This window comes from Strigops habroptila, chromosome 4 (assembly GCF_004027225.2).
Source record: "Strigops habroptila isolate Jane chromosome 4, bStrHab1.2.pri, whole genome shotgun sequence".
Lineage (NCBI taxonomy): Eukaryota > Metazoa > Chordata > Aves > Psittaciformes > Psittacidae > Strigops > Strigops habroptila.
The window spans coordinates 36,710,553-36,729,188 of NC_046358.1; the positions used below are offsets into that span (position 1 = coordinate 36,710,553).

An 18,636-nucleotide genomic window follows, 5' to 3' on the forward strand; every position below is an offset into this window, starting at 1 on the left:
ACAGAGCATTTCATCACCCAGAAACCAAACCATAACCATAGTACATTCGAACGTGACGGCTACACTGCTGGTGGTTATCTATAAAAGTGATAGCTAATGACAGGCTTTAATTTGAATCAGAGCGGCAGTGTTTTCATTTCATAACGTTTAATTCAGTATGTTCTACGCAACAAAGGAAAAAAGTAGAGCAAGATGCTTTTAGGTACAATTCTCTAAATGCAGCATTTGGGATTTTAAGAAGTACTGAGCTTGCACTCATTACAAACTAATAACAATTAAGCTACCATTTTTAAGAGATGGTTTTAAAATTTAGATTAAAACTCCATTGTTTCATGTCCAGAAATTATGCAATGAGGGTATTACATATTTATTACCAACTTTTTGCATGTATTTTAAGGCATGTAACTTTCACGTTATACAATATTCTAGCAGAGTACAACAAAATTTACAAAGTGCTTTAGCAACTTCAATTGCTTTACCTCTAAAATCAAATATTTAAAATAGCTAAGCAACTTAAACTCAAACAGGCATTTTAAAAATCAAGTAGAGCTATTAATGTAAGCTTAATTCAGTTTCTACTGGAAGTAATACTTATGGTCTGTAATACCATTTTACAAAAGCAGCATCTTATTAAATTTTAAAGGCAAAACAACATTTAATTACCTGTAAGTTCTCCTTTAGCTTTATTTTCATCAGACAGTTTTGAATATATTTGATCTCTTTCTGTTTCCAGGGTCTTTAAACAAGCATTTAACTGCAATCAAAATAAAATCAAACAAAAACCAACCAAAACCTAAGCATTTTAAGATTACCAGAAACTTTGCATGAAAAATTATATAATTAAACATTAAAAGATGCTGAACTCTGTGCTACTGAGATCTATATGCAATTAAACTTACCAAAAAATTGTATATATTCCCTGTAGTTCCCCCAAGTTTCTTAAAATCACGTACCTTTGCAGCATAGATCAATTTCTTCACAGTTCGTTTCTGCTGATCATCTGATTGACAGAATAGAATAATAAATAACATAAAAAGCACTAAAAGGTTTGTGACAGAGCTTACCACTACTATTTTATTGTGCTTTTATAATAAAGCAATCTTCAAGATACCATGAGAGGCATAGCAAATTTGGAGGAAAAAGAAGAAAAAATGCGGTGTGTGTGTTTGGATATGCTATGCCTATATTTTAGTGCTTTGTTTGCCAATCAATTGCCAATCAATCAGACTTAGAATGCTCATACTAAAAGTGAGATGTTGAATACACACTGCAAGTTTTACTGTGATGTGCCTTGTGTTATAATCAGCACCAGCATAAAAAGAAGCTGCAGCAAGGAAAAGGTGAAAGGCTTTTCTGTGCTGCTGTTTTGAGGGGACCCACATTTACGCCCATCTGATTCCAGTGCTACCATGCTGCCTGCAACAAGTCACACCTGCATAAGGACAAGGAAGCAGAAATTAGGCTCTAAGGACCCTCAGTGCTATTGCTGACAGAAGCTTGAAGAAGAAATGAAAGCAAGATTTACACATACAGATGTTTGAGAATCACTGCTTAATACTAACGTAGGCTAAAGTAATTCTGCAAGAGACTAAGTACTGAGTCTTTACACTGCTCTATGGTAACACGTGTGCTTTAGCTATATCCACACACTACTAGATAGTAGCATAGGCTGTTATTTTGGAGGTGTCCAGCATCACTTAACTGTCTGACATGGATAACGTGAGGTTTTGAAAATCTGACTTCCACAAAGCTAATCCTTCAACTTTACTGGAAGTTTGGTAGTTCTGTATTTCTAGAACATCTATTAAATTAACATTTAAGATGGGAAGCTATACCAAACCATACCTAAATGCTCTCCATTCTCTGTTTCACCCTTTATATCTGTGTCCCAGTGATTATCTTCAGCATCATCATCTTCTCTTATTGCTGAACTCCAGTCTTTCATCTTCAGTAAGTATTGTGTTAGTGACTAAGAAAAAGCCCCCACAAAACACAAACAGTAAAATAAATACAAGCAATGAAAATGTAGTTACCATTACAATTACTTTTTCAGGAATTCTGTCCTTTATTTAGTTCCCTTTGTAGACTAAGTGAGCCCCCCTAGATGTCTGATATGACTTTTTCTATTACAACACACACCTACAGGTCAACAGGTGTGTCCTTGTGAACTTTTCAAATAGCTAAGCACACATGCTTTTAGCAGGGCTTGTGTACATGAGGTACACACATGTAGGAATACACTCCCAGCTCCAAATTCAAAAAAAATGCTAATACTCTATCAGAACTACAAGTTTTTTCTTTATTTAATGTGCTTCCAAGGCTATCAGACTGCTCCACTGTGCTGCTAAGCAACCTTTTCTGCTTAGCGGGAAACAAGACATTAGAGGATGGAGACAGCAAACAAAACCCCAGAACAGCTTAATGCATACTAAGACAAGGAGAGTTTGTTAGACTTTCTTGGAACTCCACGATTAGCATCAGTCTGAACAATTTAGTTTAATGCTAGCTGTCATCATTTACCTTGACTTGACTCTCTTTATTTTTCAGTACTTCTTCTATATCTGCTTTAGAAGATTCAAGCATCTTAGTTTGTTCATTTAGTTCACTAAATCGTTCACTCCATCCTTCAGCTTCTTGTAAAAGCTAAAAAGAAAAATAGCAGATTAGCACTGATTGTCTATCACAACCAGGAGTCAAGGATGAATAGTACTTGAGCCTGTTATCTATATTACCTGTACATAAGCAGAATTTTAACCTCTCACCCACCAGTAAGAATTAACAGAGATAAAACTACAAGACAGTTAAACCTTGAGAGTTGAAAAATAAGACTTTTATGTTATTGTCCAGTTGCTTTAGCTGCAACAGCTCTCCACTGTAATTAGTTGTTAGGATATTTTTAAGCATTTTTAAGAACAGTTCAGTTAATATTCCACTCAGTTTAAAAACCCTGATGTGACAATAGCAATGCATATAAAATAGTGACAATTTGTGTAAAACAGCTACAAACACTGGGGAATGGATGGAGAGAACACTCATTCTCCAATATGCACACAGACTTCTGAAATTCTACCTGGGTCTTTTTGACCTAGAAGAGATTGGAAAGGTCAGGAAAACCAGGAAGCTTCTTAGAAAGCTATTTAAATTCATATGAATTGTAAAACTGTGCTATGGCAGGGGGTTGGAACCAGGTGATCTTTAAGGCCCCTTCCAACCCAAACAATTCTGTGATCCTGGGATTACTTTTAGTCTCATCCATACCTCTTAGATTTTAGATTTTTAAAATTTTATTTTAAAAAAGCTTCCCTGTTAAAGAAAGTCACAGCAACTGTATGTGATCAACACCTGCTAGTATGTATCTTTGTAATTAACTGTGGTTAACTAAAAAGACAAGTAAATTCGAAGCTTATATTTTAGACATCCCCCAGAAAAATCTCATTTCACAAAAATACTTTACAGCAGTAAAGGAATTAGTGCACTTAAGCACCAGATCATTAAAAATAACTACTGCAACATATTAACTAATTAAACCATGCCTTCATATTGTCAGAATAAAATTGAACTGACGCAAATTCCTATTAAGACAAAACATGCAGTACAAAAACATGGGGTACAGCACAAAAAATTCTGCCTTAGAGTCTATCAAAAGAATATTGCTTAAAGTCGCACAACAGGCAACCAATTTGAAAGCAGTGAATGTACAGAAAGGAATAACTAGGTTGAGCGACAAGAACATAACAGCCAGTTATACTGAAAATAAGATCAGAAAATGGTAGTTAAACAGGGGAACTGCCATGCAAATAGACAAGCAAGCCTGAACACTACTTATCAAAGATAAACTAGAAGGCATAAACCAAGAAATATGTGACTAGAACTGGGTGAACCCCACTTGGCATACAACTGCACCTTTTCATGCAGTAAAAGCCATATATGAATTTGCAGCCTCATGCAAACTACGTTATTACAGATAAAACAAAAATACTCTTTATGCTAATACTGCTTAGAAAACATACAAGCAACTACTTTTATCATTAATTGGCATCCTCACAGGGAAGCTAAACTTTAAGAGATTCCTTCTTCATGAAGCCAAAGAGAAAATAAATAGACATGACTTTATATACCTGTATGAATTACAATAAAGAGAAATAGCAAGGATTTGCAACAAGCTAAAGCAATATATATTTCTGATGTTCCTGCAAAAAACAAAGCACAGAAAGTTTGGAGTTCATTAACAGTTCCCTTGTTCAAACTAAAAGGCCCAATCCTCTCTCTGACACATCATAAATCTGAGACAGCACATCTGTTAGAATGTTTAAGCTATGATGTGCCAGAAGATTACGACCCGTTAGTGCAAATGGACAGAGGAAGAAAGTACTCTAGTTTCTGTGAACAAGTAACACCTTTGTTACCTTTTGAGCACAAGTGAAACTCCATCTTTAAAAAGAAAAGTAAGAAAGAAAAATAAAAAAGGGATACAGGTATTCTAATATAGCAAACTGACTTTCACATGCTTAGAACAACCTCATAAAAGAGAATACAAATAAGCAAAGCAGATACTTCCCCTTCTTCCCTTATCAGGTTCCATCAACTCTTTAGCAGGTTATTTATCTGCTAAAAAGCATAGCAAAATACAACATACACAAATGTTCTCACATTACTAAAAAATGCAACAAAGCTCAGTTAAAAGCAAAGTGTAGTTTTTCTCTTCCTAAATAATATGATTAAGTAACTATTATGCCCAGGTTATTTTATTTGGAAGGAGTGCAAAAAACCTTATTTTTTTTTATCTAGGAACCTGGCAATTACATCCTAGGAGTTGGGTTTACTGATTTCCACCACACCCCTCACGCCACACTCCCCTGGTTTTCCTTGATATAAAATGAGTATCTATAAACTGTAGAGTAATTGTCAGCAGTTAGTATTCTCTTACTCCAAGTACTATTTTTTAATAAAAGATAAAGAATCTTTTCACACGCACAAAAATAAATCTATTATTTCTTCTCTAACCCAAGAAATTACCAGAGAAAAAACACACATACAAAAAAATCCCTATTAAAACTGTGTACTGCTTCTCAAAATGCTTTACATAAGTATATTGTGACATTGGAAATAAAGAACCAAGACCAGACCCTTCCTTCTCACAGAAACTAACAAAAAGGTTGTATAGATTGAATAGAAAAGAAACCTGAAAGAAAATAATTCTCATGCAACTTCACCTCTCAGTGATGGCACCCAAATCTACTGCTTTTCCACTCACAGCATCTAATAAAATAGTGTTCCCTTTTTTTCGTAGACACACACATGTACTCCTTCTAAAATTAGAAAAAAAATAGGAAGTTTTACTGCTAGCAGAGCTCTGCAGCGCTGAAATACTCCTCCTGCACAAAATCTTTTATTTCCAGTAACCTTTTTTTTTCCCCTCCTGAATTGGTAAGTCTGATAAGTAGAATGTTTTGATAGAGAGGACCAAAGCACTCCACAGCTTTTTATAAGGTTGCTAAAAACCAACAGGTCTGTATTTCTACTCTTCCCCTCCCCCCCAAAGGTATCTATCATGGTAGCACTCAGACAAAAAGATCATCTGTACATCAGGAAAACGAGCACGTATCCATAAAAAAACCCACCCCAAAACAACCAGAAAATCCCCCCCAAAACCAAAGCAAGCCAAACAGAACAAACTAACCAAACAAAACACCCCAACCAAACCCCTCAAAAACCCAAGAAAATTCCATTGAATATTTAATGTTCGGAGAGAATATCTTTCTGTCAGGAAGAAAAATTTAATTGTAAAACCTGTTAATGCACAGGACAAGTACTGCTTATGCTGAACATTTTAAAATAATCAGCTTTGGGATCTGGCTACGGCACTGAAGAAAATTAACAGCTAAAATTTGGGAAGTAACAGCCCTTTCTGTCCCGTTGTATTACTTACCTGACTTTCCATTAATTCACGCATAGTGACACTACAGTAAATTTTTTACCTGCCTTTTGCATACTCTGCAATTTCTTAGTTTCTTTTGTTTTCTGGATCAAGTATAAACATTTTCTGTCTGCCTCTGCAGAGGATCCTAGCTGTGGACTTGCTCAAATCTTTCTGCTTTCCTCCATGTCTCAGCAAAATTCTTATTAGTCTTACATTACCATATGTTCTCATTCTCACTGAACTCTATGTGTGTTTCCCCACCCACTCTAATTTTTTTTAAAACAGGACTATTTTAGACAAAGTTATTCCAACACAAAATCAATTTAAAACCACATCCTCTTCCTCATTTCATTTACTAAAACACACAAGGGGTATTAACAAACACATCTGAGGATAAGCTCCTTGGAGAAACTGTATTTATAGTATTATAAGATAATATGGCATTTCTAAGGACAACTACAAAGAACCTACCTGCTTTTCACTTTCCTGGAGATGGCAGTTTTCATCTTCTACATCTTGAACAGATGTCTGGAGTCTCTCTGTATTAATCTGATATACTTTTAGGGTGGACTTCGCCTAAAGTGAAATAAGGTGTGTTATTTAAACAGTATAGGTGAAGATATAAATGGGGTCATGATGGTATTATTTGACTTATTCGTAGGTTCTCTACGAATGTGCCATAAATGTATTCTCAGATTTTCCCTACGATTTCAGCAGTTTTTTCTGATTATAGTTTTGCAACGCTATGTATCATTGCAGAGTAAGAAAGCAAAGACAAGGTAACTCTAGTTCCCAATAACTGCCAATCATTACATGAAATTCAAAGTTGTTAAATCAAGTCACCCAAAAGTACCAAGCCTTATAAAGTCTTGGTTTACACAGCATATTATTACTGCACCCTTAATAGAAAAACAAAAAACCCAACCCAACCAATCGACCACCAAAAAACCCGCGCCAGTAACTACGTAGAAAACAGAGATATTGTAAAAATTAGAAAACAGAAAGTATGGAGACTGCACATACCTCATCAATTTGTGCCGGGAGAGATTTTACTTCATTCTCTAAAGACTCCACTCTCTCCTGACTTTCAGCCACCTGAAAATTATTAGTGGTCATATAGCTTCTTCCACAGATTTGACTGAAAAGGTCCAGGCAATTAATAAAGTTATTTTAATTTTCAAACTGAGAAGGTTCTTACTGCCAAATCAGTAAACACAGCTTTTCATCTTTTGAGTATTTTCCTTTATGGGTGTCATTTTTCTGATACGCCACAAGGACTATGAGGGGACACAAAATGAGAAACGTATTTTTTGTTTCAAAAAACCCAAAGAGATTAGTTTGTCTTCTCCACCAAGATTTTTATTGTGGGAATTTTTGTTAATAAATAGTAACAAAGACAGGATTCCATTTATTCTTACCAAGTTATCATTTTCTGATTGCTTTGATTTTTCTTCTTCCAGTTCTTTTTCTAAATTCTCTATTTCTTGGTTGAGTTCCAAGTTTGACTTGTTCAGTTTTTCATGCATTTCCTAAACCAAATTGTTTTGACAGTTAACACAAAACATTTGACATTAATTACATATGAAGATGACAAGCATGTTTTAAATATGACAGCAAAGTACATTTAACAAATTTAACTCTATCAAAGGTAAATCTCAAAGTACTCTAGAGACTCTTGCATGCTAACAAAACCTGTAACCACCAGCTTTATAGGATCTGAGGTGCAGAATGAAATAAATCTATTTGCTTTTCAGTCACATTAATTTTATAGCACCTACTAGGTATTTGACTGACTTTTTTTGAACTCTTTTACAAATATATTCTCAGTTTGGGCAGTACAAATAATGTAGTGGTAATTCTTGTTTACAAATGTGCTCCAGCAGTCTATAAAATATACATGAATTCAGTCAGATTTGAGAAAACATACTTCATGCACTACTCTCTCTCCTAGAAACAATTTACTTTTTAAAAAAATATTCTCTAACACGCCAGTTGCTCCAGTATCAACCGTTTTTAACGCAATTGCTAAAACAACTTCTCTTAATTGACATGTCTCACTTATGTCATTTTCCGTAATCCAAGACTAAAATAGCAATGCTCCCAAGACAATTAAAGGGTTTTCTGCTTTGTTTGGGGTTTTTTGCTTATTTTTCTTTTGTGTTCCCCCTTTTTTTTTTTTTTAAATATGGGCAGTGTTTTCCTGAAATACTGCCTCAAACTGTGGAAATTACAATTTCCATTTATCTTCTCACCTTGAAAAAAGACGCGTCTGTCAATTCTTTCGTAACGTTACCATCCTTCAGAGACAATTCTAAATCTTCAAACTGAAAAGGAAATAATTTATGTCAGAATGTATGTAAAGAATTGGCTGAAACAGCAACATTAATTTATGATGCTCTAGTCTGAAACATAGCCACCACCTAAATATTCACAAATGCACCTTGCTGTAAATCAGTAAAACCTTAGCCCTATTAGATTATCCCAGTGCCACAAAACAAAGACATTTTGAAGTTGCTTCCAGTGAAATATATCGTATTAAGAGTTAAAGGCAGAACTTGCTAACACCTTAATTGCACTTAAAGGTACTGACAGGAAAAAACACTTGAAGAATCAATTTTAAAAGCCTTTAAACATCTTACTTTTAGATAAGTTTAATATTTAAAATACCTGATAAATTGAGCCCATTTCTGTGACACATCTGAAAGCAATAAATGAGGACCATTACCTCTTTTTTGCAAAGGCTGAGTTTTTCAAGAATTTTGCATTTGTCTTCAACTAGTTCAGCAATTTTATCGGCAAGCTTTTTTTCCCTTCCTAAAAAACAAACCAAACCAAGACAGAAAACCAGACAGTTAAGTGTTGCAACATTCAAATAATTCAAAGGGGGAAAAAAAAAAGCAAGCAACAACAACAACAAAGTCATATGCAAAAAACCCCCAAACAACAGTATGAAAAATAAGCTTACCTACATAAAGTCGACTTCTAACCTGAAATAAAAAGAATAAATACTGAAAACGTCTGATCAATTACTCTTGCATAGCACCTGAAAAGTAATCTTTTAAGCTGTGGTTCCATGATCAGTTTAACCATGGAACTTAAAAAAAAAAAAGAAAGGGCTATCAGTACAGGCTGCTGTTACGAATGGGCAACTGCATCCTCTGCTCTTACCCCCTCCATGGCTGTGTTTGCCCTGTCCTTCTCCCACTCTAATTAAACAGAGAGAAGAGAGGAAAGGAGGTCAGTTGTCACCTGGATCGGTTTTATAAGACACCTCTGTATAGTCATCACATAACCATGACTGCCAACACAAAGTGGTAGTGCACATGCATAGCCAAAAGAGTAGGGAAGGGAGGGAGGGGGAAGCTCCATATGCCAGCTCAGACTTAACTTCCTAGGAAGAAAAAACCCCACATGTTATAATACTTAACAGTTAGAGCTGGAGTCATGGTACTACTTGATGGGCATCCTGCCCAGATGCAACTTGGTAGGAAGTGCCAAAACTGCAGCTTCTACATGAGATCTAGTGCCGTAGAATCAAAATCTAACAAACTGTGGGACAAAATCTGTCACAAATGGCCTGGACAAGAGATGCAGAACTTGGCTAAACCCACAGAAACTTTACAACACAGCAGCCCTCTCAAGGCTGAGCCTGGATCGCGTGCCTAACATACAATGGGTGCCTCAGATTTCCTGTTTCCTCCTCATTCAAAGCCATGGGATGGCCAAGGAGTCCAAGTAACAGAAAAAGGGCAAGAAAGTTATAAGCACACCTTAGCCTATCATCCCCCCAAAACCAAACCCCGTTACTTGTGAGTAAGTAACAATTAATTCTTCAAAGAGCAGTCAGTGCAGTTCTAAGTATTTTCTAAGCTATGAGTAACTCCCACGATATCTAACACTTTAGTGACATGTTCAGGAGGAAAACAATACTAGAGCTGCTGCTTGACTGATTTCAGCTGAAATGCCTCTTTCATACCACCTAGAGGGATGCTGCTAGAAAACAGAAGGAATGACCCAAATTATAAATAGATTTACTTATACAAATACAGATCCCCTTCCAGACCGTCTGAATCGCTGCTGCAGAGTAAGGTGGCATTTTTCCAGATTTAAGGTGATGTTAGAATCCTAAAAATGCAATTGCTCATGTCTGAAAAACTAAACTACTATGCAACCCACCTTCAAACATGAGCATCGTTACACCTTGCACCAAAATCACATTCTGTCTATTTAACAATACGCAAAAACTGTGGAGAAATTTAGAATACTGAATTATGGACACTGACCCCATTTCATTAGTAGGGAGAATATGGCAGGCAGCTGTTATTACCCAGATCCTTACTTACTCAGAATAGAAGACAAACCTTACCTCAAAAATACAATCTGATCTGTGCGTTAAAAGATTTCAGTACTGCATTTCTCAAAGGCATCAGCTTAGTGCTCACAAACAGCACACAGTGAAATTGGTTCAGTGTTCCAGTACACAGAAACAAGGTCACTGTCCAAAGAGTTTTAAAATTACCCCCTCAATGGGAATCCATCTGGATTGCTTTTGCTTACAATTAGCTTGAAAGATCTGAGCTGGTCTGGTCATAGCCAGGGTAATCACAGAGCTATTGATACACAGAGCAATACATACACCTTAGGGAAGACCTCTATATCCCATGGAAATAACTTTAAGGGCTGACTTGACTTTGAAAGTCTGGTGTAGAAATTAAAAAGGGAAGGAAAAAAGAAGCCTTATTACAGCCAGTTTCATTGCATTTGCTCTAATGACAGCAGTCACTCAGTACATGTCTGAATACTTACTTGTCTTGACAGAACAAGCTACTTCTCAGTTTTAGAGGCCTTCTAAATTAAACCACAACAGATTTAAAACTCTGAAACATTACGTATCTTGAAAAGAATAACAATTTCAATTCAAGCCATTCAAACCATTAATGCATTCTACATATCTGCATGTAATTTTAACACCTACTGTGCTGGTTTTGGCTGGGATAGAGTCAATTTTCTTTATAGTAGATACTATGGAGCTCTGTTCTGGATTTGTGCTGAAAACGGTGTTGCTAACATAGGGATGTGTTCATTACTGCTAGGCAGTCCTTACACAGAGTCAAGGCCTTTTCTGCTCCTCACCCCACTCCACCAGTGAGCAGGCTGACGGTGCACAGGAAGCTGGGAGGGGATGCAGCTGGGACAGCTGACCACAACTGACCAGAGGGATACCCCACACCATATGAAATGGTGCTCTGCATATAAAGCTGGGGGAAGGAGGAAGAAGGAGGGAACATTCGGAAAGATGGCATTTAGCTTCCTTCTTTACACGTAATGGAGCCCTGCTTTTCTGAGGATGCTGAACACCTGCCTTACAGCGGGAAGTGGTGAACAAGTCTGTTGCTTTGCTTGCACTCACAGCTTTTGCTTTACCTATTAAACAGCTTTTATCTCAACCCATGAGTTTTCTCACTTTCCCAAGTCTCTCCCCATCCTGATGTGGGGGGAGTGAGAAAGCAGGCAGCTGTGCTCAGCTTAGCTGACAGGTGGTATTAAACCATGACACTTACTGATTGGTAACTTCTATACAGGAACAAGAGAACTGTAAAGGCTCCAACAATGCCAGCATAAATCACTATTTCATATGGGAAACCATACAGATCAGGACCAGGTCTCATGTCTTCCGGCAGTGAAGCCACAGCCTGAAAAATAAAGCGAAAAGCTTCAACTAAGGGAAAAGAGGTTAATATTTTCAACAGAAGTAGACATTTTAGGTTGGCTTAGTTTAATTCCAAGGCTTGTAGAGGCCTGCACATCTAATTTTTTCCAAAATTCTGAGAAAATGCTAACAGAAGCCTTTAGATTTTAAATTACACATATACCAAGTGAAGTACAAAAATAAGAAAACTTCCAACAAGATATGAGGTTGAGATAAAGCTCTAAAAACTTTTTCTTCTGAATGTACCAATTACGCAATTATGGTAAGTTCTCCTTCATGTGGTCTACACGCTTCGCTGTTAGAAGAATCCATACTAATAAGTATTTATTTTTAAGTATTTTACGATTAAGTGGTAGAAAATTTGCTTGGTAGAAAAATCTCCCCAAACACCTTCATGCTAAAATAACACGCCAAACAGTCAAGTGATTTTTACACATTTAAACACTTAAATACACTCACATTTTATTTGTAAGTGGATATCTCTATTTGCTCAAAGACCTACTTAATGTAGCTCTCATTTATTACGTGTGACCTGTGTTTAAGAAATGTGTTATTGTAATTAATCCCGATTTTCTGTGTGTGTGTGAAACCAGAGAGCGTTTGCTTCACTGCTTTGGCTCTTTGAGACCCCTGGCACTCCCGAAGAAAGCTTCAGCCTCAGCAGGGCCCGCGCAGCCTCGGTCCTGTGCCCCCCTCCACGTCCCGGCCGCGCAGCCCCCGGCAATCTGCCGGGCCCCGACACACGCCGCCGGCGCGCAGCCCGGCTCACGGGGTTTCTGCGCCGCAGCCACCGCTGTGGGGCCGCTTCTGTCAGACTCGGGCCTCTCGCCAACCCGACAGCCCCGTTCCCCCCAAACGCCGAGGGCCGCGATGCAAGACCCCAGCTACGGCGGAGGTGTGTCCCAGCTCACCCTGCGTGCCCCTTCCAAGGCCAACCCGCAGTATCGCTGCGCGCTCTCCCGCAGGCCCAGCCACAAGTTGGCAGTGGCCACATCCAAACCATCGCCGCGACCGCCGGCAGCCATCTTGCCGCGGGCGGCACGAGCCCACCGCCGCGCGGCCGCTTCCGGCCAGCCGCTTGACAACCGGCCTGTACCACTACGGGGAACGGGGGGAGAGAGGGGAAGGAAAAACCACTGCTGCAAGGGAAAATGGGGGGAGCAGCCGGGAGAGCTTGAAGCGGGCGGCAGACTGTACCACTGCGACAGGAATGGGGGCGCGACACCGCCGCCGGGGGGGACGGCGCTGGAAATACTAGTGCCGAGTGAGGTGAGAGCGCGGCGGCGGCAGCAGCCGGCTCCGGGCCTCACGGCCCCGCCTCGGCCCGGCGCGGGGGTGTCTCTGGCCGCGGCTCCAAGCTGCGGAGCCGGCAGGGCCGGGGGGCAGGTGCGCCTCAGGGGTGCACTCGCCCTCTCAACGCGGCCGGGCCGGGCCCGGCCCAGGGACTCGCTCCTCTCCGAGACCTCTCCCGCCAGACTCTGCCCTTCGCACTCCGGCCGCCGACGTGAACGACCGACAGCTGCCCTCAGCGTACGCCCGCCGCCGCCCCCCTGTCCTCCGGTACTGACGTGGCCCCGCTGGCCACGACCCTACTCCTGTTCCTCCTTAAAGTTCCGCGGGGGGAAACTCACCTCCCGTTCGGCGTCTGCCGCCTCCATCCGTACCCGGGCGGCAGCAGCCCTTCACAAAACTGAAACTCTGCAGGCTACGCTCCTCGGGATCGGCCTGGCGCGGCCGGGAGAGGTGCCACCCCGCCGCTGCGCTCCCAGGCGGGCAGCCGGAGCTCGCATTGGCGCGGCGGGGGGCGGGGAGGGCCGCAGGTGCATCAGGGACCGGCCGCGGCCTCTCGCTGTGCGCAGGCGGGGGGCGGCGGCGGCCCGGCCGGGCCTGCTCGGGAGGAGCTCGGCGTGGCCTCGGGTGGATCCCGTCTGCTTAGTTTCTCTCTGGAAAACTGATCGTACTGGGGCTGCTGGCACACAAATGGGGGGGAAGATGCGAGAAACAGTAGCTGCAGTGCCACAGCGCAGCGGGGTCTTTTCATCTCATTCACTGGGGCTAGTCTTATATTTATTTTCTTATTTTTTTACCTGTACTTAACTGCACTTTTTTTTTCTCTTTTCTAACGTATGCTAACACAGTATTCACAGTGCAGGTGAGTGACTCGCCTGGGAAGCTGGTACCACGTAAGGGACAGTGATCAGTAGAAGGTGGAAGTGGCTTTTTTTAGCTGTATCAAACAATACAAGAATGAGTTTGGCCACAGCAGTGAGCTAGCAGTGAGCATTGAAATCCAGGTCGTGAGGAAAGAGAAAAGCAAACCTCTTCAGTTTTTGTCCCCTAGGTTGCAAAATTCAGCCAGAATCTATGTATATACACTGGAAATCAGGAACAAATTCACATGGTGGTTAAACGTCAGTTACCCAGTCAAAACAAACCAAAGTACCAAAATTAATTGTTTGCCATATACCACTTTACCTGATAATCTTATTTTTAGAGGTGACAGTGCAACACTGTCCGCCTTTCCTTGCATGCCTCTGACAGCACTGTTTCTTGTGCAGTTATGTCCAGTAAGGTTCACCTTCACTCTCTCTTTACATTTTGATATTTAAAACATCCCTGTAGCATTCATAATCCCATTTTGTATTGTATATATTTCCTTAGAAAAGTGGGTTTTATGCAGTTTTGAATTACGGGAATATTTGGGAATGAAAGCTTTGAAATTTTTAAAGACAATGGAAGTATTCTAGTTATTTTACTCATCCAAACCCAAACTTTCTAAGTCCAAGTAAATTTAATCAGTACTGTCATTGGAGCTAGAGGGAGCTGTGACTTTTATTAAAACAAAACCAATAACAACAAAAAGGTGGTATGTTGACCACCAAGGTATTCCCTGGGTGTTACATGAAACAACCCAACACACTAACGTCATCAGATTCTGCAGTACCAACAACAGAGGCAGATGAGTAGCAGCTAACCTGAAATTTTCTCGTTCTCTCTCATTTAGCATCCCCCGTAGAAGCAAGGGGACTGTAAAGGGTTTATTTAAAAGGCTCTTTTTTTCATTCTTGTTTGTTTTTTTTTTTCTTTTTTTTTAGGAGCTTCAGTGCAGAACATAACCAATAACTGCCTTAATGTTGCATTAATGTCAACACATAAAGAATCAATCACATAAAGAATTCTTACCTTTTTGATAGCACTCGTTACTGCTGAAAATACAGATTTGATTGATTCCCTGATCTCAAGATCATTCAAGCACAGAAGCATCTGATACATCCAGCCTCCTGGTTTGTTCATATGTAAAAAACAAGAAAAGGAGGGAAAAAAAAAGGTTTTACATTACAATTGTCAATGTAATTACAGCTTTTTTTTTTTTTTAATGCTGCAAATTTATTTTTCTTACAATTAAGAAACTTAATGCTTACCATTACTTGGAACGTACTTCTGGATGGCATCTGAGAAGGGCTTTTCCACGTCAAATGGAGAGTCAACTACTGAACTGTCCATTTTCTCTTCAGAATTTTCTGAAAGAATCACTCTTGCTTTTGAATATTGGTCACTGTCACCTTCACTGTCTGCAGCTGCATTCATTTCATACTCCTTCTCTGGTGTTTCTTCTAGTAGCTTTCTTCTACTGCCTACTCCTTCAAATAGTTGTGAAGGGAAATCATGCTTATTTTCAGGGGATTCAGTTTAGGCACAGACACTTTTATAAGATATTAACCTCTACCAAGATTTTCATTTTTTACTTGTATTTTCCTCAAAGGCAAGCACTAGAGTGCTACATGAGAGTAAAAATATGCTACAGATTTATGTTTTAAGAAATACTTATTTGAATAGTGGTCTCAGCAGAGTTTGGAGGATAAAGGTAAAGCTTAAAAGCAAAACTTGTTCAAGAAAACATCTGCTTAGTTTTGATAATTAGCCTATAGATTCCCTGTTCAGGATTAGTTGGTCTCTTTCTTATAATTATCCCGAATACAGCTGGTAAAACCTTTACAAAACCAACAACTAAAAATGCCACGTAGGATTAAAGATTAACAACTTCCCACAAGATAACAAACTTCACTGCGAAATACAAGAAACCACAGGCATGTTCATGGGGAAGTATGACTGAAGGCACCTCACTGCCTCAGTTTCAGTGATTTAGAGTAAATTTCCTGAAGCCAATAAAATACTGCTTCAAAAAGAATACCATTTACAAAATGATTCATTTGTTAACAAATTTTCTGTAACAAAAAATTCTATGCTTCACAACAGTACTGGCCAAAGATACCACAAATAGTCCAACAGTCAAAAGACAGAAAGAGTAACTGGTTTTTAAACAGCATTCAACTGCTTTGCCGTGCTTAGATGTTTCCAGAGTTAAGACTTGGTTCACTAGGTCTTCTTGATGCCCAAATGATTATCTGCAGCTCTTGGTATTTCTCTATAACTTTGTAATTTGCTTTCTGAATTTACACATCTTGAATACACGTGTTCAGGGGTTTGGGGTTTTTCTTTACACTCTTTCAATAGTTTCAATTTTTTATTTTCCCTGCAGATGAGTTCCAGTTTTCAGTCTATTTCCAAAATTTAATTTTGAAAGTAAATGTAGAGAATCTTTGGAGACAGGGTTGTTACAATAACCTTTTATATTGGTGTTTTCCTGACTTTCACTACTCTTAGAAACATTTTCTTCAGCACTGGAATCTAAACAAGGGTACATGTTGTCTCTGAGATACTTCAGGTTGTATTACTGTTCCAACAGTGTCCTGATTTCTGCTGGGATAGAGTTATTTTTCTTAGCTGGTGCAGTGCTGTGTTTTGGCTTTAGTCTGAGAATAATACTGATAACACGCTGATGTTTTAGTTGTTGCTAAGCAGTGGTTACTCAAAGTCAAGGACTTTTCAGTTTCTCCATGGCCTGCCTGTGAGGAGGGGCACAACAAGCCAGGAGGGAGCATGACCCAAAGTAGCCAAAGGAATATTCTAAACCACAGAAAGTAGTGTTCAGTATAGAAACTGGGGAAAGGTGGCCAGGAGCCACCAATTGCTGCTCAGGGATGGGCTGGACATTGGTCAATGGGTGGTGAGCAACTGTACTGTGCATCACTTGTGTTTATTGAGGTTTTTCCTTTCTCCCTGTTCTCTCTCTTTTCATCATCATCATTATTATCTTTATTTCAATTATTAAACTGTTTTTATCTCAACACACAGGATTTGCCTTTTTCTGATTCTTCTGCCCATCCCACAGGGAGGTGGAGGGGAGCGAGCGAGCAGCTGTGTTAGCAGCGTAGTTACCAGCTGGGACTAAAACACAACAAACAGATAACATTTGTGAAGCGTCACCATTGCTAAACTAATTTGACAAAATGTTTTGCTTTTTCATTACTGTGTTCATTATTTTACACAGCTAGTGAGGAAAACAGATTGCTTTCTTGGATTGCACGCATACCTTCAGACAGCTCCTAGCTCTCTGACTTACTTGTACTTTCATTGCTCTGTTACTATTTCCTTGTAATATGTTACCATAATTTTCAGTTTGAAGGGTTTCTTCACTAAAAAACACGTCATCTTGCAAACTCTGCACTTGCTCCTCTATGGCTGTTGAAGTTCTCTAAAATGTATGTCTCTAAAATGAGTGAAAAAGAAGAAATGGCTCTGTTCTTCAGCTATGCCAGGCTTCTCTTCTGTATTTTTTGTGTCTGAGGGATCACAATTCTGAGGTGGGCTAGGAGAAGAAATCTGATTTGATGCAATTGATTCATGTCCCTACTGATTATCATATATTATATATATATAAATATATATGTATCATGTTACAATTGACAAAGCTATTTCAGATATTTGTATACCAACCTGACTGTCCATATTTGCTTTCTGACTCCTGATTTCTCTTCTTAGCTTCAGTGTTTTTCAGCAGTTGGCTTTCTGATACCACGTCTTGTTCTGAACTGTAAGATTCAATTGGCTCCTCTTCGTCACCTTTTGGCATATCAAAATAGGATTCTGTGCTTTTGGTGTCATTGAGAGTATGCACATTTGCTGGTATCTTCCCAGGATTTGGCATGTTTGAATCTATTATTTCTTGTGCATAATTCTCTTCATCATCTTCACCGGTCACTGCTTTAACCTTCTCCTTAGATCTTTTGTCCATGTGTGATTCTTTCTGGTCTAAAGTCTGCACTTCATTCTTATTTGCTTCATCCTCTGTTTCTCTGCTTTGCTGGTCTTGCACAGCAATTGCGTCTTTCTCAGCATGGACAAAATTAAGAACATTTCTTAAATCTAAATTAAACCAATTTGATCCAGATTCTTGGCTTTCACTCTTTTCTTCTTCTCTCAATAACTCTGTGACTGCTGTTTCCTGTTGATTATTGGAAAGGTCAGGCACACCATGGATTTGTAGATCATTTTTTTTGGATGCCAAACCAACATCCACATTCTGTTCACCAAAATACAGGAAGTCTGTCAGTCGACCTTGAAACCAAGCATATGCTGGGGATTCTTGTTTCTCTTTATCATTTGGCTCCTGTAAATCATTTTCGGCAGTTACCATTATTTTTCTGCTTCGGTAGGTATTTTCTCTTGGAGGTTCTGTAATGGCTTTTAAGGGCTCTCCATCATTTTTATTTCCTGTGGTGAACCATCCTGCAATCCAACTGGACTGAGTTGGAATGGGTTCTGCTGGGAAACTCTTTTGCATTTGTGGCTCCTCAGTATCGTGTCTTCTGTTCTCATTTTTTCTAAACAACTCTTTGCTTGCAGACTCCTCCTGAGTGTGAGATTCCTTGGAATCATTTTCAGAAACTGATTCAACTTTTTCTTCCTTTTGCATAGATTTTCTTGTATATTTTAAGAGTTCATTTTCATGCCGCTTTGATTCTGCATCAGATGATGAATATTCTCTTTCTTTGTTGTGATCATGTAATGCACTATTTTCATTTTCAGAAGTGTACTTATCTCCATGAAGACAAAGGAAATCAGTTTCCTAAAAGAACAATATCAACTTTTAAAATGTTTTCAT

The 18,636-nt window shown here is 39.2% G+C and overlaps 1 protein-coding gene across 3 annotated transcripts in view; it reads right to left on the reverse strand.

Moving 5' to 3' along the window:
* The window catches only part of MIA2 (MIA SH3 domain ER export factor 2), a 36,688-nt gene that overhangs the window by 14,529 nt on the left and 3,523 nt on the right, over nucleotides 1-18,636 (reverse strand). For 2 of the 3 annotated variants that reach the window (XM_030481327.1, XM_030481326.1), the window contains exons 4-17: nucleotides 17,469-18,600; nucleotides 15,053-15,271; nucleotides 14,814-14,911; nucleotides 11,482-11,613; nucleotides 8,886-8,907; nucleotides 8,646-8,734; nucleotides 8,173-8,244; nucleotides 7,339-7,449; nucleotides 6,944-7,015; nucleotides 6,392-6,496; nucleotides 2,521-2,643; nucleotides 1,846-1,969; nucleotides 954-1,000; nucleotides 664-754 (exon numbers count right to left, since the gene is read on the reverse strand). In XM_030481327.1, the coding sequence (XP_030337187.1) occupies nucleotides 664-754; nucleotides 954-1,000; nucleotides 1,846-1,969; nucleotides 2,521-2,643; nucleotides 6,392-6,496; nucleotides 6,944-7,015; nucleotides 7,339-7,449; nucleotides 8,173-8,244; nucleotides 8,646-8,734; nucleotides 8,886-8,907; nucleotides 11,482-11,613; nucleotides 14,814-14,911; nucleotides 15,053-15,271; nucleotides 17,469-18,600 (2,437 nt within the window). Of the gene's footprint in view, nucleotides 1-663; nucleotides 755-953; nucleotides 1,001-1,845; nucleotides 1,970-2,520; nucleotides 2,644-6,391; nucleotides 6,497-6,943; nucleotides 7,016-7,338; nucleotides 7,450-8,172; nucleotides 8,245-8,645; nucleotides 8,735-8,885; nucleotides 8,908-11,481; nucleotides 11,614-12,541; nucleotides 12,718-14,813; nucleotides 14,912-15,052; nucleotides 15,272-17,468; nucleotides 18,601-18,636 lie in introns of those variants that run through there. The other variant, XM_030481328.1, reaches the window with a different exon arrangement.